We start from the raw sequence: 26909 nt of genomic DNA, 5'->3' as shown, positions 1-26909 counted from the left end.
GCGGGGAGAAGCTCTGGGACAGTCATGGCATCCAGTCTGGAGGTGCAGAGCCTTGTGGAGGAGCTGACCTGCCCGATCTGCCTGTCGCTGTTCACGGAGCCGGTCAGGCTGCAGTGTGAGCATCACTTCTGCCGCGGCTGTATCAGTCAGTGCTGGGGCCCCGAGGGCTCCGAGCCGCTGTGTCCGCAGTGCCGGATCCTCTGCTCGGACAGGGTGCTCAAGCCGAACCGGGTGCTGGCTAACCTGGTGGACAAGCTGCAGCGGCTGGGCGAGCAAGAGGAGCTGAAGGCGAGTGGGGAGATCCAGTGTCCCGAGCACCAGGAACATCTCAAACTCTTCTGCCGGGATGACCGTGAGCTGGTGTGTTTGGTCTGCAGGGATGATCCCGGACATTCCCAGCACAGTTTCCTACCTCTGAAGCAAGCTGCCTCCCTCTACAAGGTACACCCCCCACTCTGGGGAGAGTGAGTGACTGGGGACACAGAGCTGGGAGCTCAGAATGTACATGTCCCTCGTTGCATGTAATTTCTACCTCGCCCCCGCCCCGACCTGTCGAGCGTCTCAATGAAAATACGAGCCGCGAGGTTCTGAATGGCACAGAAAGCGGCCATTCGGCCCATTGCGTCTATGCCAGCCCATCAAACATTCCGCTCTTTAAACCAAAAAAACAAGGATTACTGGAACAGAAATGCAAATTCACGGTTAAGGGAAACTTATTAAACAACCAAAAAGTTACTGAATCAAAACGACACTGTTTCCGGTGATGATACACCCCAGCTGTCTGTTCAAATCCGATTTTCCTTTTTTCTTACTTTCCACATCATGCTTTATTCATTAAAAAAATCTTTATATATAAACGCAGTTCTGTTCCGTACAGTAGCATATCAAGGAAACAAACTAACATTGGAGTTTGACTCTTAAAAACCCGAAGGCCTCTCTAACACACACGGTGCTGTATTTACACCGAGTTGAGGCATCAGGAGGTTCCTATTCCGTTTCCCAGCCCTGTTTGCCGTGACATTTCAATTGGTTAGCTGAACGCTTATTTCCATGTGGTGAGGGTTCCTGTCTCTAGTGCTCTTTGAGGCAGTGAGTCCCAGATTGGCACCACCCGACAGGATAAAGACACTTGAATTGAATTTATTGTCACGTGTACCGAGGCACAGGGGAAAGCTTCTTCAACTTCAGGCCACTTACCTTAAACCTGGGCCCTACTGTCCCCTGAGGGGGATTTCTTTTTCTTGCTGTCTATGCCCTTCAGAGTTGTATATGTGGAAATGAAGGCCGACATTTTCCCTCACCCCCGCACCGCGCCTTCCCCACAGTCATCTCTGGTCCAAGGAAGACAACGTCAGTCTCCCTCCTTCACCTTCACAGCTGAATCCTTCCAGTTTCCCTCTCCACCCCTACCAGCATTCGGGAGAGACCGTTCCCCCCCAACCCTCCACTCCCAACACAGCAGGAAGTATCGTGTGTGTGAAATAGTATGGGTGCAAAATTCTGTGGGGTGTAAAGATTGTGAAGTGTAAACTGGATGGTGTGTATTATTTTTGTGGGATGAAAGATTGTGGGCAGGATGTTGGGCTCAGTGATGAGCTCTGCTGCCTAACAGCGCCAGGGACCCAGGTTCGACTGTCTGTGTGGAATTTGCAAGTTCTCCCTGTGTCTGTGTGGGTTTCCTCGGGGTGCTCCTGTTTCTCAGACGGTCTAAAGATGTGCAGGCTAGGGTGGATTGGCCATGCTAAATGGCCCATAGCTGCAGGGGTCTGGAACATTTAAAGGGACACTGAGGGGATCTCTCCCTGATCAGTGCTGCAGGGGTCTGGAACATTTAAAGGGACACTGAGGGGATCTCTGCCTGATCAGTGCTGCAGGGGTCTGGAACATTTAAAGGGACACTGAGGGGATCTCTCCCTGATCAGTGCTGCAGGGGTCTGGAACATTTAAAGGGACACTGAGGGGATCTCTCCCTGATCAGTGCTGCAGGGGTCTGGAACATTTAAAGGGAGCCCAACATCACCAGCACTATTGAGACTGGGAACAGTTCAAGGAACCCCTCTCTCAGCATCACACGATTTGATGAACATTTAAAGGGATCCTACCCCTAACTATCTCTCCAAAGACATAGTATAAGTGATAGGAAACTCCTACCATCACTTCACTGGTCATTAACAATTGAAATTTGTTCTTGGCTAAATGCTCACTGTGCTTCAGGACTGGAAAACTTTATCCCAGAGGCATTCCCTGTTTGGCCTGACTCACCTGAATCTTCTGCCTTGGTTCCTGTGGGTCCCTGGCTGCTATCCCCCCACTGTAAGGTGGTACAGTGATTTGGTTGAGCTCTGACATTGTCCTTAGTCACTCCTATCCCACCCCTTGCCTTCAAATCAAATTTGCTGCTGTTGTGGGACTAGGCAACAAACACTTGGGGCTGGGAGGAGGCCTGGCCAAGAACTCATAGAGTCCATAAAGTGTGAAAATAGACCATTTGGCCCAACAAATCCATACTGACCCTCCAAAGAGTATCCACCCAGACCCATTCCCTTAGTACTTTACACTTCCCCAGACTAATGCATCTAACCGACATGTCGGTGAACATGAGGGGCAATTTAGCATGGCCAATTCACCTAATCTGCGTGTCTTTGGACAGTGGGAGGAAACCACGCAGACAATGTGCAAACCCCACACTGACAGTTGCCTGAGGCTGGAATCAAACCCGGGTCCCTGACACCGTGAGGCAGCAGGGCTAACCACTGGGCCAACTGAGGAATGATGGTTTGGGTAGAGTTGCAGGTCAGAGGGAAGGGAAGAAACAGGGACAAAGGGAGTTAGGAGGAGTTTCACTGCTGAAGCACGAATAAAAATCAATACACAATCAACTGCATGTTTGGGTCACCCTATTATAGAAAATATATTATTAAAAGATTTACAAGGATGCTGCCTGGACTGGACAGTTTGAGTTATAAGGAGATGTTCAATAGGCTGGGGGAGGGGAGTGTGCTAGTGGAGGGGGCTTCCTTCCCTGTAGCATAAGAGAGTGAGGGGTGACAGCTTTTCCCCAAGGTAGGGGAATCTAAGACTAGAGGGCATAGGTTTAAGGTGAGAGGGGAGTGATACAAAAGGGTCCAAAGGGGCAAGTTTTTTCACATAGAGGGCGGTGAATGGCTGGAACGGGCTGCCAAGGCAGTAGTGGTGGTAAGTACAATTTCATCATTTCAGAAATGTTTGGACAGGTACATGGATGGGCTAGATATGGAGGGATATGGACCAAATACAGGCAAATGGAGCTTAGTTAAAATTGTGAGATCTATGGACAAGTTGGGCCGAAGGGCCTGTTCCCCTGCTCTATGACACTTTACTTTCGTTGCCTGACTTGGATGTTGCCGGCAAGCCAAGCATTGTTAATCATCCTGACGGATTTCTGACGGATGGATTTTTGGCACCACCCACTCTGGGGCATTTTTGCTCGGGGTGGGTGTGGGGAAGTCCTCGTAAAATAGGATGTGTGGTTAGCACAGCACATTCTTGCCCCGCCCCGCCCCTCCCCCCAACCCATTCCTCAGCGAAAAGAACACAGAATTGTTATGGCATAGAATGAGGACATTTGGCCCCTTATGTTTACTGATTTTATTAACTCGTGCCATACTCCTGCCTGTTCCTAATGTCCCTACGTTATTTCTATCCATATAATCTTCCAATGCTGTCTTGAGTGCCTGGTTTGAACCTGCCTCCATTACAATTCCAGGTAGTACATTCCGTACCCCAATTACTCGCTGAGCGCAAAGATTATTCACCCTTTTTGCACATCACTTTAAATCTATGCCTTCACATTCTTGTTCATTTTACAAGCAGCAACAACTTTGTTTGATGAAAGGCCATATCTCTCGGTTTTAATCATGACAGAACTAGTTTGAGGTGACACAGTGACTCGGTGGTTAGCTCTGATGCCTCACATCGCCACATTGTATTTTGGTTAGGTGCATTAGTCAGGGGTAAATAGAGGGTAATAGGGTAGTGGAATGGGTCGGGGTGCATGCAGATCTTTCCCACGATGTATAACATTTGAATGGTGCAAGGACAAGGTGCCCGCTAGCCAGCCTGGCCTCATGGCTTCTTTGTAGGCCTTAACTGCCCAACTGTGGTGTGATTAAGGGTGGATTCCTGTCTCTGCTGCTGCAATATGGTTAGCAGGAGAAGGCCGAACAGAGTGGGCAGACCGTCTTGTCACCAAATGTTGTGATAAAACAGGAAAGAAGGTGGAGGTGGGTGGGGGTGGCGTTACCACAACAAGTTACAGGCATTGCCGACAAGGGCAGAAGGGGACTCGTGCCAGCTATACCGGCGATGCCAAACTCTTGGTATTGGATGCTCCCTCAGATCCGTGATCAAAGGGACGGTGGTTGGGCACTTGTTCAGGGAACGGGGAGGTGAGCATTGAGAGTTTTTAGAGAGCGAGTTCTTCGAAAGGGATGGAATATTATCCCTGACAAATGGCACCCCTCTCCTTCCCTGTGGAAATTAAATAATTTTCTTGACAAAAGACATTTCCACTCCACTCTGTTTGCTTGTGGTACTGGTCTTATGGCCTGGGCCATAATATCAAGGCTAGCTGACACTCTGCCATGCTAATTTGACCCTTTGTCATTTATTTACCCCCAGCCCCTCGAATGCATTGCTCTCATCACTGAGTGACCACCTGCAGTCCCAGTGATGGCCACTAAAGATCTCCGGCGCCACTGAGTCTGCAAACGCTGGCAGCTGACCGAAACACTGAGCAGTTTTCAAGGGTCTGCCCACTTTGCGGTGAAAGTGCCAGTCTGAGGCTTGTTAAGGCGCACTCTTGGTGCAGGAGTAATATCCCTACCTTTCAGCCAAGAGACCAGGGTTCAATTCCCACCAGCCTCAGAGGTGTGTGTTGACGTCAATGAACACATTGATACATATTGAAGATATTTACAATGTGATGTGCGTATGGCAGGTACTGGTATCGTGGTGATGTTACTAGACCAGGAGTCCAGGGACCCAGGCTCATATTCTCAAAACATAGGTTCGCATCCCATTGGTGGAATTGAGGGACTTTTGTTGTACAGGGGCAATGTCTCTGTCTCTGAACCAGGAGATCTGGACACCTGCTCCAGAGGTGGGTCAGAAAATTGATAATTAAATAGTGGTGTGGGCTGCCTTTTCAATTAACTTTGGTTTTTTTTATGAGATTGATATGGAGTCAGAAAATCATTCAGTTAAGGAACAGACCCTTCGGCCCAACATGCTGACCATGTAACCCGAACTGAACTAGTCTCATTTGCCTGCATATCCCTCTAAACCTTTCCTGTTTATGTCCAAATGTCTTTTCAACATTGTAAATGTACCCACCTTGACCACTTCCTCTGGCAGTTCTTTCCATACACACACCCTCTCTGTGAAAAAGTTGACCTCGCTTTCGAATCTTTCCCCTCTCACCTTAAACCTATGCCCTCTAGTTTTGGACTCCACCATCCTTGAAAAAAGCTATTCACCTTGTCTCTGGCTCCCATGATTTTATAGCCTCAACAAGGTCACCCCTTGGCATCCAATGCTCCAGGGAAAAAAGGTTTCGGCTTTCCAACCTGCCATAAAGTCATAGAGCACCTAAACCTTTGCTATTCATGTCCTTGTCCAAATAGATTTTAAATGTTGTGACTGTATCTGCATCTACCACTTCCTGTGGCTTATAACTCAAACCCTCCAGTCCCAGTAACATCCTTATAAATCTTTTCTGTATCTTTTCTAGTTTCATAGCATCTTTCCTTTAGAAGGGTGACCAGAATTGTGTGCAGTATTCCAAAGGAGGCCTAACCAATGTTACCATTGTGCGGCTGTAACATGATTTCCCAATTACATTGCTTAGTGCACTGACCAATGAGAGCGAGCACCTCCTTGATGGGGCAAGACAGGGACAGGAGCAAATTACAACTGAGGAGAAAACACAGTACAACTGGTGACCGATAGCATGTACCTCCCTCCAAATGAAGTTCCAGCATGACCAGTACACTTAGTCTGAAATATTTCTGTTCTTTTTAAACACGATTTTCCCCCTCTGGATCCTTTTCTGTAAAACTAATCCTCAGGATTACCAGTTAGCTCTCTGGCCGTGTGAGAAGGCAGTCAACAGTTATTCACTTTGGCGTGGCTCTGCAGTCACATGTGGTCATCACCGAAAGAATGTGAGTGAATCAGATAAAGTGTTTAAGAGTGAAGTCGTCAGTGCTGAGGAATGAAATGGAATGAAGGTAAATCCGCGCCCGCAGCTCTCTAACATTGACTGCCTTAACCCTCACATTAGGGCAGTCTTTGGGGACATACTGTATTTTGACCTTCGATATATGTGGAGATTGTTTAAGTGTGCGTTTTGACCTTCTTCAGAATGAGTTCAATGAGCTTCTCGCAGTGGAAGAACGGAAACAGAGGAAGAGGAGTCTCCTCATCACCCAGCAACAGGAGAAGATTGCTGAGCTGGAGGTATGTTCAGCTCCACTATCACCTTCTTGGGCAAGAGGGGAGTTCTAACTCCTGCTGGGGGAGTGGATAACAGGCGATAATGGAACAGCCACACATATCCATTATACTGTACATCCTCCTCATCAGGCTATAGAACTTATTCCTGGTTTCATATCCAGAAAACCATGGCTATTTAACACCTCAAATTCAGCCTGATTTCATCTTTTTACTCCTAATAGTCATTTGGTAACATAGAAATCTGGTAATCTTGCTGAAAAAAACATTTTGTCAAAAGTTTTCATCTTGGACTCATCAGGACAATGTGCAAGGATACCAATTCCAGGTGGGTTTATCATTTATACCGTTTGAAAGGAGAATGCTGATTGATTGATATCCCGATTGGTAACAACATTGCCATGAAAAATGCAATGATTAACGCTGATTGACACTTTCCAGTCGGATGGTGTTTAAATTTTAAACCCAGGCAGGTCCCACACAGCATAAATACTGCTTTCCCTTTTAATTGGTCCTGTTCAATGCAAGATGAAAAGCTTTGATAAAATGTGTCCTATTCCTTACTTCAGCTCATTGTGTTGCCTCTTCTTTGACCTTGCACGAATATTCTTTGAGCCGATCCTATAATATCTCAATTTAAAATCAATTTAAACACTTCCCTCCGGGTGGAGCATAAATTGTAGTCAACGCCTCTGCAATTTCATTTTCCTTTGTTGCTGAAATTTCCAAATCTTTATTTCCATCAGTACAGTGGTCTTTGTACTGTCCATTCCATTAACAATCTTCATGCACACCTCCTCAATATCTTCCTGACTGCTCACCCTTATCCTATCCTCAGTAGAGTCATCTCAAACTATCCAGTCCATGTTTTAATGCTCACAATGTTCCGATTGCTTACTCCTCCCATTGATGTACTTCGCCTCCCATTCAGGGGTCTATCTTCGTTATTAAAATTATTTTTTTAAAAAGCCCTTACTATCTCAGTTATTACCTCCAGCGATATCTGCACATCTCGAATGCTGGCTCCTGTGCTCTGCCAACCTTATTCTATTGATGTCTGTACCTTCTCTTGCCTAAGCACCAAAGCTAGTAATTCCCCTACAACACCTCTTCACATCTTTACCTCATTTTCCTCCTTTAAAGCATTTCTTAAAACTCTCTGATCAAACTTCTGATCCTATAATCGAACATTGCCTTCTGTGGTTTGTTATCGTACTTTGTTTATAATGTCCCTGCATTGGGTTACTTATTAAATGGAAGTTACTATATTAATTAAAGTCAGAGAATTGTACAGTATGAAAATAGACCCTTTGGTCCAACTCATCATTGCCGACCAGATATCCTAAGTTAATCTTGTCCCATTTGCCAGCATTTGGTCCATATGCCTCTGAATCCTTCCTATTCATACAGGTGCCTTATAAAGGTTGTATTTTTACCAGCCTCCACCACTTCCTCTGGCAGCTCATTCAGTACACACACCACCCTCTGTGTGAAAAAGTCACCACTTAGGTCCTGTTTATATCTTTCCCCTCTCACTTTAAAACCATGCCCTCTAGTTCTGGACTCTGGGAGGAAGACACCTTGCCTATTTACCCTATCTATGGCCCTCATGATTTTATAAACCTCTGTAAAGGTCACCCCTCGGCCTTCAATGTCCAAGGGAAAACAGCCACAGCCTATTCAGCACCTCCCTGCAGCTCAAACCTTCCAACCCCAGCAACATCCTTGTAAATATTTTCTGCACCCTTTCATGTTTAGTAACATCCTTCCTATCGCAGTGAATACAGTGTTCCAAAAGTAGCCTAACCAGTGACCACTTTTAGTGTTGTTAATTTTGGGCTGTATTACAGCCCTCCCAACAGTGAGCGTGAGGTAGAAGAACAAATAGGTAAACAGATTAGATTAGATTACTTAGCGTGGAAACAGGCCGTTCGGCCCAACAAGTCCACACTGACCCTCCGAACAGCAACCCACCCAGACCCATTCCCCTACATTTACCCCTTCACCTAAAACTATGGGCAATTTAGCATGGGCAATTCACCTCACCTATGGAAATTATTATGGAAAGATGTAGAGGCAATAGGTGATGGGAGATATTCATTTTCCCAACATTGACTGGGATGCACTTAACGTCAGGGGTCTGGATGGGGTAGAATTTGTAAGAAGTGTCCAGGAGAGTTTTCTTGAGCAGTATGTTAATAGTCCAATGAGGGGAGGGGCCATATTGGACCAAGTATTGAGGAACGAGCCAGGACAGGTGGTAGAAGTTGTGGTGGGGGATTTCTTTGGGACCAGTGACCACAATTCTGTAAGTTTTAGAACACTCATAGATAAAGAAGAGAGTGGTCCTAAGGGAAGAGTACTAAACTGGGCCAAGGCCAATTATATCAAAATTAGGCAGGAGCTGGGAAATGTGGATTGGACACAGCTATTTGAAGAGAAGTCCACATTTCAGAAGTGGGAGGTTTTCAAAGATAGTGCAGGATAGGCATGTCCTATTGAAGGCAAAGGATTGGAAGGGTAAGATTCGTGAACCGTGGATGACAGGAGAAATTGTACGACCAGCCTAGAGGGAAAGGGAAGCGTACATAAGGTCTAGGCAACTAAGAACAGAACGGGCCCTGAAGAATCTCGGAAGAGTAGGACAAGTCTTAAATGAGGAATCAAATATGCTAAAAGGGATCATGAAATAGCTTTAGCGAGCAGAATTAAGGAGAATCCCAAAGCATTTTATTCTTATATAAGAAGCAAGCAGGTAACTAGAGAAAGGATTGGTCCACTAAAGGATAATGAAGGAAGGCTGTGTGCCGAACCTGAGAGAATGGGTGAGATTCTGAATGATTACTTTGCATCACTGTTCACTGAGGAGAGGGACATGATGAATGTTGAGATTAGAAGTAGAAGTTTGATTAGTCTGGATCGCGTTGACATAAGTAGGGAAGATGTGTTGGATAGGCTAGAGGTTCTTAAGGTGGACAAGTCCCCAGGACCAGATGGGATCTATCCCAGGTTGCTGAGGGAGGCGAGGGAGGAAATAGCTGGGACCCTGACAGATATCTTTGTGGCATCCTTAAATACAGGTGAGGTGCCAGAGGACTGGAAGGTTGCTCATGTTGTCCTCCTGCACAAGAAGGGTAGTAGGGATATTCAGAGTAACTGCAGACCAGTGAGCCTGACAGTGGTGGGAAAGTTGCTGGAGAAGGTACTGAGGGATAAGATCTATTTATACTTAAAAAAGAATGGGCTTATCAGTGATAGGCAACATGGTTTTGTGACGGGGAGATCATGCCTTACCAGGGAGTGACTAAGTTGAGAGATGAAGGAAGGGCTGTTGATGTCATATACATGGACTTAAGTAAGGCGTTTGATCAGGTTCCCCATGGTAGACTGATGGAGAAAATGAAGTCACATGGTGTGCAGGGTGTTCTAGCTAGGTGGTTAAGAAACTGGTTGAGCAACAGCAGACAGAGAGTAGTAGTTGAAGGGAGTTTCTCGAAATGGAGAAAGGTGACCAGTGGTGTTCCACAGGGGTCAGTGTTGGGGTCGCTGTTGTTTGTAATCTACATAAATGATCTGGAAGAGGGCACTGTTGGTATGATCAGCAAGTTTGTAGATGACACAAGGATTGGTGGAGTAGCAGAAAGCATAAGGGACTATCAGAGAATACAGGAGAATATAGATAGACTGGAGAGTTGGGTGGAAAAGTGGCAGATGGTTTTCAATCCAGACAAATGTAAGGTGATGCATTTGGCAATATTAATTCTAGAGCGAATTATACAAAGAATGGAAGAGCCTTGGGAAAAATTGATGAGCAGAGAGATCTGGGAGTGCAGGTCCATTGTACCCTGAAGGTTGCTGCACAGGTGGACACACTGGTCAAGAAGGCGTATAGTATGCTTGCGTTCATTGGACGGGGTATTGAGTATAAGAACTGGCAGGTCATGTTAACATTGTAGTAGACATTGGTTCAGCCACATTTAGAATACTGTGTAAAGTTCTGGTCGCCACATTACCAAAAGGATATGGACGCTTTGGAGAGGGTGCAGAGAAGGTTTACGAGGATGTTGCCTGGTATGGAAGGTGCTAGCTATGAAGAAAGGTTGAGTAGGTTAGGTTTATTTTCATTAGAAAAAAGGAGATTGAGGAGGGACCTGATTGAGGTTTATAAAATTATGAAGGGTATAGACAGGGTGGATAGTGACAAGCTTTTTCCCAGGGTGAAGGATTCGATAACAAGAGGTCACGCTTTCAAGGTGAGAGGAGGAAAGTTTAAGGGGGATACACGTGGCAAGTACTTCACACAGAGGGTGGTGGGCGTTTGGAATGCGTTGCCAGCAGAGGTGGTAGAGGCAGGCACAGTAGATTCATTTAAGATGTGTCTAGACAGATACATGAGTAGGTGGGGAGCAGAGGGATACAGATGCTTAGGAATTGACCGACAGGTTTAGACAGTACATTTGGATTGGCTCAGGCTTGGAGGGCTGAAGGGCCTGTTCCTGGGCTGTAAATTTTCTTTGTTCTTATCAATAAAGGAACAAAATTCCCATTTACAGGACACTTAAATTTGGAATAATGTATTCAGTTTTCCATTGCAAAAGTCAGATGGATATTTCATTCACAATCACATTTCCAATCTTTTCCATACTTCATTCCCTGACTCATTGTTTCCTTTGGACTGTCACTGAATGTACGGTACGTTCAGCCATGCAGTGTGGTTTTGACCAGGAGCTAGGGCTGATGGAAGAACGATCCTGTATCTCTTCCACAGGAAACCTCTGGGGAGCTCTTGCATCACCTCTCCTCGGAATTCTCGAAGATGCACCAATTCCTCGTGGAGAAGGAGCAGCGTTTAAGTGACGAGCTCGAGCGAGAGAAGGAGCAGTGCCTGCAAACGATGGAGGAGAATCTGACTGCGATTGAGACGGTCTGGTCAGTCACCGAGCATGATCTTTCCCAGCTCCGAGCCAGAATCACTCAGCAAGCTGACTGCCTGTTTCTCAAGGTGGGTACAGGGCTCCCAATATACTGTAACTATGAAGAAAAACAGCCTGGAATTTAACAAGATCTTAACCTGGCATTACTCCCTTTCTTACCCATTGCTGGTCCACCATTATCAACCATAGAAACCCTACAGTGTGAAAACCTGTAAGCCCTTTGGCCCAACAAGTCCTCACTGACCCTCTGAAGAGTAACCCTTCCTACCCTATTAATCTACATTTACCCCTAACTGATGCCCCTAACCTACACATCTCTAAACACTAGGGCAATCTAGCATGGCCAATTCACCTAACCTGCACATCTTTGGATGGTGGGAGGAAATTCACACAGACACAGGGAGAAAGTGCAAACTCCACACAGACAGTCTCCTGAGGCTGGAATCGAACCTGGGTCCCTGGTGCTGTGAAGCAGCAGTGCTAACCACTGAGTCTAACCGTGAGTGATATTTCATTCTGTCCTTCAGGTGGGGAGATGGATGGAAATTCTGGAGAATTGGAACCGGTTTCGAGCAGTTTGCTTCATTTCTCACTGGTTGTGATGGAAGATCCTTATCCTTGCCCCTTCCCTAACTCTGCAATCTACCTCGACCTCTCAACTCTCAGAGGGATCTGTACTCTTCTAATTCTGGCCTCTTGAGCTCTGATTCTCCAGCTCCACCACTGGAGATGGTGCCATCAGTTTGCAGAATCACTGCAGTGTTACCACACAGGTGAAGGCCATTTGGCCTCTCGAGTCTGTACTGGCTCTCCAAATGACAACTCACTTACTGCCAATTTCTTGTTTTTCTCTTCTCCCATACCATTGCTCATTGTTTCAAACTAATCATCAAATATCCTTGTGAACCCATCTCCAACAATGCAATGCATTATAGACATGGACCACTCTGTATTTTCTCACAGCAATTTTGCAAATCACTTGAAATCTCTGTCCTCTTGTTCTCAATCTTTTTCTGAATTGGGAACAATTTCTCCCTCTGTCCATACCTCTCATGACTTTGAATACTTACGGAGAGTCATAGAGCACAGAAACTGGCCCATGCCTACCGTAATCTCAAACTAAACTCGTCCCACCTGCCTGCACTTGGCCCATTGCCCTCCAAACCTTTCCTATTCGTCTACTTATCCAAATCTCTTTTAAACATTGTAACTGTACCCACATCCACCACTTTCTGCTGGAGTTCGTTCCACACAGTCGCTGTTTCAAAGAGTTGCCCCTCATGTCTTCAATGTCTTCTCCATTTAGCCTTCATCTCTCCAAGGAGAACAGTCCCAACCTCGCCAAACTACCCTTTTAACAAAATGTCCAGTCCCCTAGGCCTCAAACTCTCAAATTTCCTTCCTTAAACCCCTCTGTGTCATTCCCTCACTCTCTTCCTTCTGCCCTAAGTTATTAAAACATACCTGTTGTCTAAGCTTTTGCTCCTGTGTGGCTCAGTGTCACACTGTGTTTTGTGATGCCAAAGCGAACACTGGGATGTTTCATTCCCTGGAAAGTGTTCTGTGTGTATATAAATAATTGTTAGGGCCACAAGATCCAATGAAATCGGAGTTGACCATTCAGCTGTTCAAGCCTGGTTCTCCATTATAGGATCATGGCTGATCTGACATTCTGTACATCTTTCCCTCTAACTCTTGATTTGCCACTGATCAAGAATCTATTTATCTCCGCCTTAAATATACACAAGGATCTTGCTCCCACGGCTTTCTGTGACAAGGTGTTTAAAGACTCTCACCGCACTGAGACAAGAAATCCCACCTCTTCTCAGTCCTAAATTGCCCCCCCCTTTATTCTGAAACTATGCTGTCTCGTTCGAGACTGCCTTGTGAGAGGAAACATCCTTTACCCTGCCAAGCCCTTTTAAGAATCCTATCTGTTTCAAAGAGATCACCTCCCATTCTCCTAAACTCCAGTGAGTAGCGTCCCAATCTGTTGAGCCTTTCCTCAGAAGAACAGTCCCTCCATACCAGGGATCATCCTGGTGAACCTTGTCTGAACTGTACCCATGAAATAATATCTTTCCTTAAATAAGTGGACCAAAATTGTCCACAGATTTCAGATGTGGTCTCACCGGCACTTTGCACAGTTGCATTAGGATTTCCCTACTGTTATCCTCCAACCCCTTCAAATAAGGGCCAACATTCCACGAGCATTCCTGATTACCTGCTGTACCTGTGTCCTCACATTTTGTGTTTCCTGCACAAGTCCCTTGGCGTTGCAGCATTCTGCAGCCCTTCTCTGTTCAAATAACACTCTGTTGTTGCTGATCTGGAGCCACCTTTTACAAGTGTCCTGTACCTGCATTGTGTCGCATTCCTGACACAAACAACTTTTCTGGATATTTGAGCTTTGTTTTAGCAAGTAGAGATGTAGTTCGGGATGTGACTGATGTTGACAAATGACAAATTGAATGAATGCGTGTCAAACAGTAATATTCTGATTAAGAACAGCAAATACAGGCCTTCCCCATTTTTTTAAAGTTGCTTTATGCACATTTGATTCAACATTAGCGCCTGTTTTTGCTAACCGAAAGAAATCTGGAAGGTTTTCGCTTTTACGAAGAAAGGTGAAATTTTTTCCATATAAATTAATGCTTCTTCACTTTACGCCATTTCAGCTTATGAAAGATTTCACAGGAACGCTCCACTTTCAGAATAGTAGGGGGAGACCTGTACCAGGGTAAAAGTGAGTCACTGCAGATACTGCAAAAACCAGAACATGGTGGAGATATTCAACAGGTCCTTTAGCATCTGTTGCTTCAAATGTTAATTTGAAGTCCAACATGACTCTCCTTCAGAACTCTCCCACAGTGATATCAAACTTGAAACTTGCTTTCCCCTGGAAGCTGATGTATGAGATAGAGTCATAGAGGTGTGCAGAATGGAAACAGACCCTTCAGTCCAATCTGTTCATGCCGACCAGATACTCCGACTCCATCTAGTCCCACCTGCCAGCACCCAGCCCATATCCCTCCAAACCCTTCCTATTCATTTACCCATCCAGATGCCGTTTAAATGTTGCAATTGTACCAGCCTGCACCACTTCCTCTGGCAGCTCATTCCATACACGTACCACCCTCTGCATGAAAAAGTTGGCCCTTAGGTCTCACTTATATTTTTCCCCTCTCACCCTAAACCTAAGCCGTCTAATTCTGGACTCCCCGACCCCAAGGAAAATACTTTGTCTATTTACCCTATCCATGCCCCTCATAATTCTGTAAACCCCTATAAGGTCACCCCTCAACCTCCGACGCTCCAGGGAAAACAGCCTGTTCAGCCTCTCCCTATAGCTCAAATCCTCCAACCCTGGCAACATCCTTGTAAATCTTTTCTGAACCTTTTCAAGTTTCACAACATCTTTCCAATAGGAAGGAGACTAGAATTGCACACAATATTCCAACAGTGGCCTTACGCATGTCCTGGACAGCCGCAACATGACCTCCCAACTCCTGTACTCAATACTCTGACCAATAAAGGAAAGCATACCAAATGCCTTTTTCACTATCCTATCTACCTGCGACTTCACTTTCAAGGAGCTATGAACCTGTACTCCAAGGTCTTTGTTCAGCAACACTCCCTAGGACCTTATCATTAAGTGTATAAGTCCTGCTAAGGTTTGCTTTCCCAAAATGCAGCACCTCACATTTATCTGAATTAAACTCCATCTGCCACTTCTCAGCCCATTGACCATCTGGTCCAGATCCTGAGGTAACCTTCTTCGCTGTCCACTACACTTCCAATTTTAGTGTCATCTGTGCACTTACTAACTGTCCCTCTTATGCTCGCATCCAAATCATTTATGTAAATAACAAAAAGTAGAGGACCCATCACCGATCCTTGTTGCAATCCACTGGTTACAGGCCTCCAGTCTGAAAAACAACCCTCCACCACCACCCTATGTCTTCTACCTTTGAGCCAGTTCTGTACCAAAATGGCTAGTTCTCCCTGTATTCCGTGAAATCTAACCTTCCTAACCAGTGTCCCATGGGGAAGCTTGTCGAACGCCTTACTGAAGTCCATATAGATCACATCTACCGCTCTGCCCTCATCAATCCTCTTTGTTACATCTTCAAAAAACTCAATCAAGTTTGTGAAATATGATTTCTCATGCACAAAATCATGTTGACTATCCTCAATCAGTCCTTGCCTTTCCAAATGCATGCACATCCTGTCCCTCAGGATTCCCTCCAACAACTTGCCCACCACCAAGGTCAGGCTCACCGGTCTATAGTTCCCTGGCTAGTCCTTATCACTTTTCTTAAACAGTGGCACCACGATAGCCAACCTCTCGTTTTCTGACACCTCACCTGTGACTATCAATGATACAAATATCTCACCAAGAGGCCCAGCAATCATTTCTCTAGCTTCCCACAGAGATCTAGGCTACACCTGATCAGGTCCTGGAGATGTAACCACCTCTCTGCATTTCAAGACATCCAGCACTTCCTCCTCTGTAATATGGACATTTTGCAATGTGTCACCATCTATTTCCCTTCATTCTATATCATCCATATCCTTTTCCATAGTAAATACTGATGCAAAATACTCATTTAGTATCTCCTCCATTTTCTGCGGCTCCACACAAAGACTGCCTTGCTGATCTTTGAGGGCCCTATTCTCTCCCTCATTCCCCTTTTGTCCTTAATGTATTTGTAAAAACATTTTGGATGCTCCTTAATTCGAATTGCCAAAGCTATCTCATGTCCCCTTTTTGCCCTCCCGGTTTCCCTCTTCAGTATACTCCTACTGCCTTTATACTCTTCTAAGGATTCACTCGATCTATCCTGTCTATCCCTGACATATGCTTCCTTCTTTTTCTTAACCAAACCCTCAATTTCTTTAGTCATCCAGCATTCCCTATATCTACCAGCCTTCCCTTTCACCCTGACAGCAATATACTTTCTCTAATTTCTCGTTATCTCATTTCTGAAGGCTTCCCATTTTCCAGCCGTCCCTTGACCTGCGAACATCTGCCTCAAATCAGCTTTCGAAAGTCCTTACCTAATACCATCCAAATTGGCCTTTCTCCAATTTCAAACCTCAACTTTTAGATCTGATCTATTCTTTACCATCATGACTTTAAATTTAATAGAATTATGGTCGCTGGCCCCAAAGTGCTCTCCCACTGACACCTCAGTCACCTGCCCTGCCTTATTTCCCAAGAGTAGGTCAGGGTTTGCACCTTCTCTAGTAGGTACATCCACATACTGAATCAGAACATTTTCTAGTACGCACTTAACAAATTCCTCTCCATCTGAACCCTTAACACTATGGCAGTCCCAGTCTATGTTTGGAAAGTTAAAATCCCCAACCATAACCACCGTATTATTCTTCAAGATAGCTGAGACCTCCTCACAAGTTTGTTGCTCAATTTCCCTCTGACTATTGGGGGGGGTCTATATTACAATCTCCCAGTAAGGTGATCATCCCTTTCTTATTCCTCAATTCCACCCAAATAACTTCCCTGGATGTATTTCTGGGAATATCCTCCCTCAGCACAGCTGTAATGCTATCCCTGATCAAAAATGCCACTCCACCTCCTCTCTTGCCTCCCTTCCTATCCTTCCTGTAGCATTTGTATCCTGGAACATTAAGCTGCCAGTCCTGCCCATCCCTGAGCCATGAATCTGTAGTTGCTCTGATATCTCAGTCCCATGTTCCTAACCATGCCCTGAGTTCATCTGCCTTCCCTGTTAGGCTCCTTGCATTGAAATAAATGCAGTTTAATTTATTAGTCCTACCTTGTCTTTGTCGACTGTTTGACTCACTTCTGTTCTCTACTGTACCAGTCTCAGATTGATCTCTTTCCTCACTATCTCCCTGGGTCCCACCACCCCCACCTTACTGGTTTAAATCCTCCTGAGCAGCTCTAGCAAATTTCCCTGCCGGTATATTGGTCCCCTTCCAATTTAGGTGCAATCCGTCCTTCTTGTACAGGTCACTTCTCCCCCAAAAGAGATTCCAATGATCCAAAAAATGTGAATCCTTCTCCCATACACCAGCTCCTCAGCCATGCATTCATCTGTTCTATCCTCCTATTCCTGCCCTCACTCGCTCGTAGCACTGGGAGTAATCCAGATATTACTACCCTTGAGGACCTCCTTTTTAAATTTCTGCCTAATTCTCTGTAATCTCCCTTCAGAGTTTCAACCTTTTCCCTTCCAATGTCATTGGTTCCAATGTGGACAATGACCTCTTGCTGGCCCCTCTCCCCCATGAGAACATTCTGCACCCTCTCTGAGACATCCTTGATCCTGGCACCAGGGAAACAACACACCATTCTGCTTTTTTTCTGCTGACCACAGAAACAACTATCTGTACCTTTAACTAGACAGTCCCCTGGCACAATTGATCTCTTGGAAGCCGACGTACCCCTCATTGCATTCGAGCCGGTCTCTACACCAGAAACTTGGCTGTTCGTGCTACGTTCCCCTGAGAATCCATCGCCCCTTATATTTTCCAAAACAGCAAACCTGTTTGAAATAGGTATATCCACAAAAGACTCCTGCCCTAGGTGCCTACCTCTCTTACCCTTCCTGGAGTTAACCCATCTATGTGACTGTGTCTGAGACACCCACCCCCTACCATTCTGTTAAGTGTGGGATATGACAGTGCACAGATTCAATGCCACATTTCGCACATTACAACGGTGAATTTGGTTCCATACTATGCACATGTTTGACTGTAAAATGTCTTGACCTTCTGAGAGGTCCCAAATAATGACAAGCTTATTCTGGTCTGTATACAATACCAGGCAATGCCTGGAACAATTGACCATTGCCTCCCTAAGATTTGTTTGACTGAAAAGATCAATGCAGGTTATCAACAATGAGAATGCTTTCCTCATTATTAACCGTTGTGTTCTTTTTAATTGTACACAGGAATTCAAAGGATTAAGAAAGCGGTGAGTGTACATTATATAACTTACATATTCACCATTGGTGTATTTAATTTTAACTATTTTAGTTAATATTTCAAGCAAACATGTTGCTAATCCATTTTCTCAGATTCCAGGAAATGGGACAAAAAACAGAAGCGAGTGTGGTAAGCAAAGGCCTGGAATTGGGAATATTCAAGGGACCCCTGCAATATACTGTCTGGAAAGAAATGTTCCAAATCCTCTCACCTGGTAAGCGGCGTATGGGTTGGTTATAATTCTCTCTCCGGTAAAAATTGATAGATTTACCGCAATTATCTCTTTCTGGTAAATACAAATGGATTTATTGCAATCCTTTTACTTTCCCAGTCAAACCAATAGATAAACATCTTGTTCTGCTATCACACTAATTCATAATATGGTATGTGGAACTCAGTGCCAGTGTGATGGCTGGTATGTAGACTATATATACCAAAGACAGGCAGATCATATCAAATGGCAGTCTGTGTGGCTGTTCACCAAACATGCAAGGTATTGAACAGACCCAATCAGCCCATGATTTCAAAACTCACAACACAGAGTCCAATTCTAGATGTGATTCTGCAATTGGGCAGAATTTTCTGGAATATCCTTAAAAATGGGGAATTATGCTGAAAATCGATTTAGAATTGTCAGTCAGGCTCACAGTGGTGCTTTTGTGTTTACTGGAGGCAGTATAAATTAATGCACAGGGCTCTTCTTAACACACAGAAAGAGATGTACCCACAGCGCGTCCGTTTCTACTCAACAAAATAGGGGACAGCCATTTGCCCATTCATTTCACAGGGCAATATCTTGACCAATCAGAGCCAACCTTCCTGGTTTAAAATTTATCGAAATCTGGCAGTTAACTGTCAATCGCCATAACTGGTGCATTCTCCATGGCAATGCCTCTACCAATTGCAGTCCATTTATCAAGCAATCTTCACTCTCCTCTCATGTAAGTGTGAGTTTGGCTTTTGAATTGGAATTCTTGTTAAATGTTCTGATGTATGCAAGTCAAATGTCAAGGGAAAATCCAACCTTCACATGAGAGGAACTACATTTCAAACTATATCTCACTGAAGGTGCCGATGAGCAAGTTACTGAAAGGAAGGGTTTGACACAACAGTAAATATGAGTTGAAAAAAATATCAATGTGAATGCAATAATTTGATCATTATCGAAAATGACCAATTCATAAACATAACCATTCGAAAATGCCAAGCCAGCAAAGCTAATCAATAAAATCTATTTTACTCTTTCACTTAAGAAGGAGACAGAGAGGGAGAGAAACTTGTGCCTTTAATCTTGATCAGCAGGGCGATTGGTGAGGACCTGAGTTGAGCAAAGGAATTAGTTTAACTGAGACTATTTTTGCATCCACATCTGATGTTATCATGGAACACGCACTCTGGGTGGAATTCATATGGAAGTGGGGATCAGAAACAAGCTGCCTTTTACCCTGGGTTTTTCTACAATGGTGTCTTGACAAGGAAGGTGTGTACATATCCAGTTCACTCCCAGTCTCAGGGTTCACTCACATTCACTCTCTCACACATACAGAGCCTCTTATTCACTCACAGACTCATTCATAGAATCAGAGAGTCCATGCATTGTGGAAGCAGGCCTTTTGGCCTATTGAGTCAACACCAACTGTCTGAAGAGCATCCCTCCCAAACCCACTCCCCGAACCCTGTATATCCTGTGGCTAATCCACCTCGCCTGCACATACCTGCACACTATGATCAATCTGCCTAACCTGCACATCTTAGGACTGTGGGAAGAAGCCAGAGCATCCAGAGAGAGCCCATGCAGATGTAGGGAGGATGTGCAGACACTTGCTCGAGACTGGAGTTGAGCCTGGGTCCCTGGTGCTGTGAGGGAGCAGCACAAACCACTATGGCACAATGCTGTCAGAAAACCACTCTTTCTCTGTGGATACTGAAGGCACGAGGGGTCTATACTATTTGAGCAAACTCAGAGGAGAAAAAACATAGTTTAAAACCAAAAGTAATAGTGTAATTAGAAATGAACTTGCTGGTTGTACTATTCTAACTTGTACTATACAAGTTGGACCAGTTTGCTTCATTTGCAAATTTTACTGGGTTTTCCTTAAGAAGGGGTCAATCAATTCCATCTGCAGAAATAGAGAAATGGAATTAAAAAGTAAAAAAATTGCCTGTTTTGTGGAAGGAGTGTCATTTTCTAACAAGAGGCTTATTAGTAACTGAACGAGAGGGGGAATGTGTCACATTGGGGAGCTGTGTGTTGTGTGCAGATGTTTTTCTAATAGAAGAATTAGAGTCAAATTCAGCCAGGAAGGTGGGCTACGTGTTGCATTGAGTCAATGATGGCCCTCTGTAAAGTATTCAGTTAGTCCGATTTCTCCCCTTTATCCGTGTGTGCCTCCAAAGTTTACTTCATTCAAACAACCAAACCAGGTTCCTTCCAAAGCCAGGGATTGTTTCAGTTCGCACTGACCTTGTGAGGAACCACGTTCAGGGCATTACCACTTGCTGCATTAGAAAGATGTTGCACCATCTATCCAAAACTTTACATGTCCCTCTCGTGCTTGTACTATGAGCAGATGGGAAGACTATTGTCCTTGCCCACATTATCCTAACTGAGCATAATGTTGGAGGCTTGTATCACATCTGCCCACGAGTGCTTGTGCCGCATAGAGAACAAGTTTAGCTTCTCCACCCCAGCCTTGTGGCTGGAGTTATTCTGGGAAATCTCAGCGTGCCCACTCTAAAGGACATCTTTTCTAAAGTGGGGTAAGCTGGAGCTGAGGCCTAATCAGAGCTTGACCAAGGTCCAGGAAAACACCCCCTGCTTTTGTACTTGTTTCTTCTGATGGCCAACATCTCCCAAGCTTTGTAGCCTCTGGTTCTCTCTCTGTGTGTCCTATTTAAGGCAGGGATGAAGAGAATGTGTGTCTTTGGAGACCGTTCCCTTGAAAGAACGAGGAAGCAGAGCTCTTGAATCTTTTTAAGGCAGAGACAGACAGATTGTTGATGAACGAGGTGGGTTGGGCATGGGAGTAGGTGGGAATGTAGGGTCGTCAGATCAGCCTGACCTGACCTGACTGAATGGTGGAGCAGTCTAGAGGGGATGAATGGCCCTAGTGCTGCTCCCAATGGTATCTTTACACATCCTGCCAACAACAAAGAGCTGTACACATGAGCTGCCAGGTTCCTCTGTTCCTGCACACCCTGTAGAACTGGCTTTTAGTGTTTCTGTTCGGAAGTGGGGAAGGAATGGGGAGCCACACTGGGAAGGGTTAGGAATGGGCTGTCGTGGAATGTAAAACACCTCATGGACTGACATATAAACACCAAATGGGGGAGACAGTGACCTCGTACTATTATCCCTGGACTGTTAACCAGAGATCCAGATAACGTTCTGGGGAATGGCAGATGGTGGAATTTGAATTCATGAAAAAATATTTGAACTTATGAACCAAATGATGACCATGAAGCCAATTTTGATGATTGGTAAAAGCAACATTAGTTCATGACTGTCTCCGAGGGAAAGAAACTGCCATCCTTACCTGGCTGAGATGTGACTTCACAGCCACAGTGATGGATAATGAATGCTGGCCTAGCCAGAGATACCCATGTCCCCATGAATGTTCCTGTGTCCCTCCAGTGCTTGCGCCATGAGCTGACGAGGAGATTTCCTTTCCTTGTCCATAATGTCTGAACCTGACATAATCTCGGACACTTGTATAAAATCTCCCTCTCTGTCTCAATGTTTATGTCAGTCCACGCTGTGTTTTTCTTTCACAGCCAAGAGAGTCACCATCACAGGAACTGCCCTCACAGTTCACTGGCAGTGGCCAGCAAGCTCAGAGTCAGTCTCCTGAACTGAGGAGATTCCAGATCTCCTGGTTATATTTTTCTTTTTTTTTAATCTTTCTTCTCCCCCGCGATAGTGCTTATTTTCCCTCACATCACCCATGTTGTGCAGGGACTCAGCAAAGATACCAATGGCAGAAATAATTGTATTCAATACTCCTTCATCAGGAAAAACCTCCTTGTGGCCAGGGAACCAGTAATAAGCAAAGCCCGAAAGGGGTAATGCTTATGTCAAGGACGTTAATACCCCCTCCCGGTGTGACCCTCCATTGATATTTCCTCATTCAATTATCCAGCTTCCCCTGAAATGCGGACAGTCTCCATTCCAAACACTCCCTATGGCAGCAAGCTGCATGTTTTGTCCTGTCCTGTACGGTGGCTCAGTGGTTAGCACTGCAGTCTCGCAGCACCAGGAACCTGGGTTCGACTCACATTCTCTCCGTCCCTGCGTGGGTTTGTTCTGGTTTCCTCCCACAGTCCAAAGATGTGTGGGTTAGGGTGGAGTCACCATGTGAAATTGCCCCATAGTGTTCAGGGATATGTAGGTTAGGTGCATTAGTCAGGGGTAGAGGAATGGATTTGGGTCGGATACTCTTCGGAGGATCGATGTGGATTTGTCGGGCCGAAGGGCCTGTTCCCACACTGTAAGGATTCTATTTGAAAGATGTTTCTGTTATAGAGTCATAGAGATGTACAGCATGGAAACTGACCCTTTGATCCAACTCGTCCATGCCAACCAGATATCCCAACTCAATCTAGTCCTGCATGCCAACACCCGGCCCATATCCCTCCAAACCCTTTCTATTCATATACCCATCCAAATGCCTCTTAAATGTTCCAATTGTACCAGCCTCCACCACATCCTCTGGCAGCTCATTCCATTCAGGTACCACTGCGTGAAAATGTTGCCCCTTAGGTCTCTTTTATGTCTTTCCCCTCTCACCCTAAACCTATGCCCTCTAGTTCTGAACTCCCTGACCCCAGGGAAAAGACTTTGCCACTCTACCCTATCTATGCCCCTCATAATTTTGTAAACTTCTATAAGGTCACCCCTCAGCCTCTGATGGTCAAAATCCTGTTGTAATCTGAGGTAACCCTCTTCACTGTCCACTACACCTCCAATTTTGGTGTCATCTGCAAACTTACTAACTGTACCTCTTATGCTCACATCTAAATCATTTATAAAAATGATGAAAAGTAGAGGACCCAGCACTGATCCTTGTGGCACTCACTGGTCACAGGCCTCCAGTCTGAAAAACAACCCTCCACCACCACCCTCTGTCTTCTACCTTTGAGCCAGTTCTGGCTAGTTCTCCATGTATTCCGTGAAATCTAAACTTGCCAACCAGTTGGTTTCCCTGTCTGGATTTTATAGAATCCCTACAGTGTGGAAACAGGCCCTTTGGCCCAACAAGTCCACACTGACCCTCTGAAAAGTATCCCACCCAAACTCATTGTCCATTCCCCTATACTTACCCTGACTAATGTACCTAACCTACACATTCCTGAATACTATGGGACAATTTAGCATGGCCAGTTCACTGAACCCGCACATGTTTAGCCTGTGGGAAGAAACCAGAGCGTCCAGCAGAAACCCACGCAGACTCTGGGAGAATATGCAAACACCATGAGGTGGGAATTGAACCCAGGTCCCTGGCGCTGTGAGGCAGCAGCGCTGATCACTGAGACACCATGTCGTTACAACAGTTGACAGTTCTTCTCTTGATGGTGTCTGATTTTGATTGTTCCCGTGTCGCGCGTTTCTAACCTTCTTGTTATTTTCACGAACAAAGTGCCAGCACCGCTCACCCTGGATCCCGGCACAGCGCAGGCCAGGCTCCTGCTGTCCGAGGACCTGACCGCGGTCCACGCCGGCGCTGAGAGGAGAAACCTACCGAACAACAGGGAGAGGTTTGAGCCCTGCACCTGCGTGCTGAGCAGCCAGGGCTTCAGCTCCGGCCGGCACTACTGGGAGGTGGCGGTGGCCAACAAGACCGACTGGGACTTGGGCTTGGCCCGGGAGAATGCCCAAAGGAAGGGCCAGATCACGCTGATGCCCTCGGTTGGCTATTGGACCATATGTCAGAGGCGAGAGCACACCTACGGGGCCCTGACTGCTCCCTCCACCCTCCTCAAACTGGGCGCCAAGCCCAAGAAGGTAGGGGTCTACCTGGATTACGAGGGAGGGCAAATCTCCTTTTACAATGCCGACAGCATGACCCACCTCTACACTTTCACCGACACCTTCAACGGCAAACTGTTCCCCTTCTTCAACCCCTGGTTAAACACCAGGAACTCCGAGCCCCTCAAACTGTGCCACGTGAAACTGTAACGGGATCGGGGGAAGGGGGAACGGGGCACACCTCGCTAGAGCTCGAACGTTGGTTTGGGGAAACGTGACGCACAAACCTCCCGGGAAATCCAACAGGTCGGGGCCTCAGCCTGTTGGGAGTCTCTGGAATTTGCCAGTCGACCCACTGCCTCCTGGTGTCTGCCTCACCCTGCCCCAGCCTCTCCATTATTTGTCAGCACTTGCTAGTTATCCACATTAATCCCTCCCCCACTACCCACCACCCCCCCCCCCGTCCCCTCGCCCTGACAAGCAGTTTAAACTTGTGCCTATCACATGGATCCATCTTGCTTAATGCCATGCCAGTCTGCAGACTGAGTCACCCTGGAGTTTTCTAAAGTTGAAACCTTGTCATACGAAAATGTATTCTGCATCTTCTCTCCCTTATTCTCAGTCCAGTACATCTTTCCCTCTATTTCTCTCTCTGGACCTGATATTGATCCTAATTGACACAGCGTTCTTCACCACGCGTTCCTCCATGGTCTTCTCCATCTTTAACTCTCAGGATGGTCAGTCCTGCTGTTCCCTGTGGTCCCACTGTCCTCACTGAGTTGATGTCATCAACGCACATGCCCAGCAGACTAGGACACGCAAGGATTTTGACGACACGCAGAACAAAGCAGCCTGCTGGATTGGCACCCCATTGAGAAACATTTCCTCCCTCCCGCAATCAGTGTTCAGTCGCAGCAGTGTGCACCATCTACAAGCTGCACTGCAGAAGGTCACCAAGGCTCCTTAGACAGCTCCTTCTAACCTCACCACCACTGCTGTGTCGCAGGAGAAGGGCAGCAGATACCTGGGAACCTGCAAGTGCCCCTCCCACCATCCTGACCTGGAAATACATCGTCGTGCCTTTACTGTCAGTGGGTCAGAATCCTGGAACTGGCTCCCGCATGGTAGCATGGGTGTAACTCCAGCAATTCAAGGAGGCAGCTTACCCCCCTCCCCGCTTTCTCGGAGGTAACTGGGAGTGGACAATAAATGTTGGCCTGGCCTGTGACATCCATGTCCCATGAATTAATAAAACACGAACAAATTGGACTCAATCTGAAGGCTGTAGGACACTGTAACTGACCATGCCACGAGATGAATTTTACATCTCACCCATGCTGGGTGTGTTTTTGATGGGGTAAGGGTCACATTAAATACAAGGGCTGGTCAGCTCACCACCACCCCACTCACTTGTAAGTGCTGTCACTCACTCTGGTGGGAGAAGGGAAGGAGTTCCCAAATCTGCTGCCTGCTCACCATTTTTGACTAACGAATGAATGGGCCATTAAGCTGCTCCTGTTGCTGAGTAATCAACCCATTTTTAAGGGCACATGGCACAGAAAGATGCAGGAGAGCCAGAAAAGGGATGTCAAATTCTCACAGTAATTAAGAGCACAGGACTGTTGTGTTTCAGTCAGTCACCTCCTTTATCTGTTGCCCATTTAATTCAGAGTCCTTTACTTCAATGTAAACGCGTATGAAGTGACTGTGTTCGCAGGTCAGTGACTAATCCTGTTCTGTAAAGTGCCTGGAGATGTTTGCTTCTCTATTAAAGGTACGGTTGAAAAGCTGATTGGGGTTGTCGTTTTTACTCTGTTTTCTCCTTTTGTCAACCACAAGGTGAACGTGATTCAGGTAAAACGACACCATCCTGTTTGTCACACAAGCCGTACTGATCATTACCCAGCAGCAAAGATGCCAATTCGGAAGCACACGCCTCCTTCTGGAATGTGCCTATGCAGAGGAAGTCTGGAGAGGAATGCAGTGGTGTTTGTCGAGGTTCGTCCCGAGCAGCACTGTGACACGGGACTCCGTGCTCTACGGTCTGTTCCCCGGGACACACACCGAGACGAACATCAACTGTGCCTGGAGGATCATCAACTCGGTGAAGGACGCTCTCTGGGTGGTCTGAAACCTGTTGATCTTCCAGCTGAAGGAGTTGACCCTGACTGAGTGTTGCAGACTGGCACATTCCAAGGTCCAGGACTACGTGTTGAGGGATGCGCTGAAGCGTGGGGCTGCTGCCGCCAAGGCGCGGTGGGTAAAGACCAGCGTGTACCGTTGCCTAAGCACAGGGGTCTGACGCAGTAAGGGGACTCCACAGACCCCCCTATTAAACATGTAATGATATAGACCTGTATATATGAATGATTACTCTGTCTCTGTATACCAAGAAATGGAATGTTTATATATGTCTGGCATGACCAATTATACAGATCATCAAAATATTTATGAATGAAGTATATTTTTGAGATAAAAAAAAGGATAATTCTTCAGGATGAGCTGGGAGATTATTTCTGTTCAATGGACAGCCTCACAGTAAA

At 45.9% G+C, this 26909-nt stretch overlaps 1 protein-coding gene across 1 annotated transcript; it reads left to right on the top strand.

Annotated features, from left to right (window-relative positions):
* LOC132832469 (zinc-binding protein A33-like) lies at window positions 1-26152 on the top strand. Its single transcript, XM_060850499.1, has 6 exons — window positions 1-441; window positions 6403-6498; window positions 11261-11494; window positions 18368-18390; window positions 18494-18615; window positions 24038-26152. Exons 1-6 carry the CDS (start codon window positions 25-27, stop codon window positions 24574-24576), a joined length of 1431 nt encoding a protein of 476 aa, XP_060706482.1. The 5' UTR covers window positions 1-24; the 3' UTR covers window positions 24577-26152.
* The last annotated feature ends 757 nt before the right edge of the window (window positions 26153-26909 follow it).

The sequence above is a fragment of the Hemiscyllium ocellatum genome, chromosome 35 (assembly GCF_020745735.1).
Source record: "Hemiscyllium ocellatum isolate sHemOce1 chromosome 35, sHemOce1.pat.X.cur, whole genome shotgun sequence".
NCBI classification, from domain to species: Eukaryota; Metazoa; Chordata; class Chondrichthyes; order Orectolobiformes; family Hemiscylliidae; genus Hemiscyllium; species Hemiscyllium ocellatum.
Note: the sequence above shows the minus strand (reverse complement) of the source record. Positions and strands in the feature narration are given on the sequence as shown.

Coding starts and splice junctions, on each gene's coding strand:
- LOC132832469 (XM_060850499.1), top strand. CDS start 25: ATGGCATCCAGTCTGGAGGTGCAGAGCCTTGTGGAGGAGCTGACCTGC. Junction 442..6,402: donor AAGCTGCCTCCCTCTACAAG/GTACACCCCCCA, acceptor GACCTTCTTCAG/AATGAGTTCAATGAGCTTCT. Junction 18,616..24,037: donor GTTCCAAATCCTCTCACCTG/GTAAGCGGCGTA, acceptor TCACGAACAAAG/TGCCAGCACCGCTCACCCTG.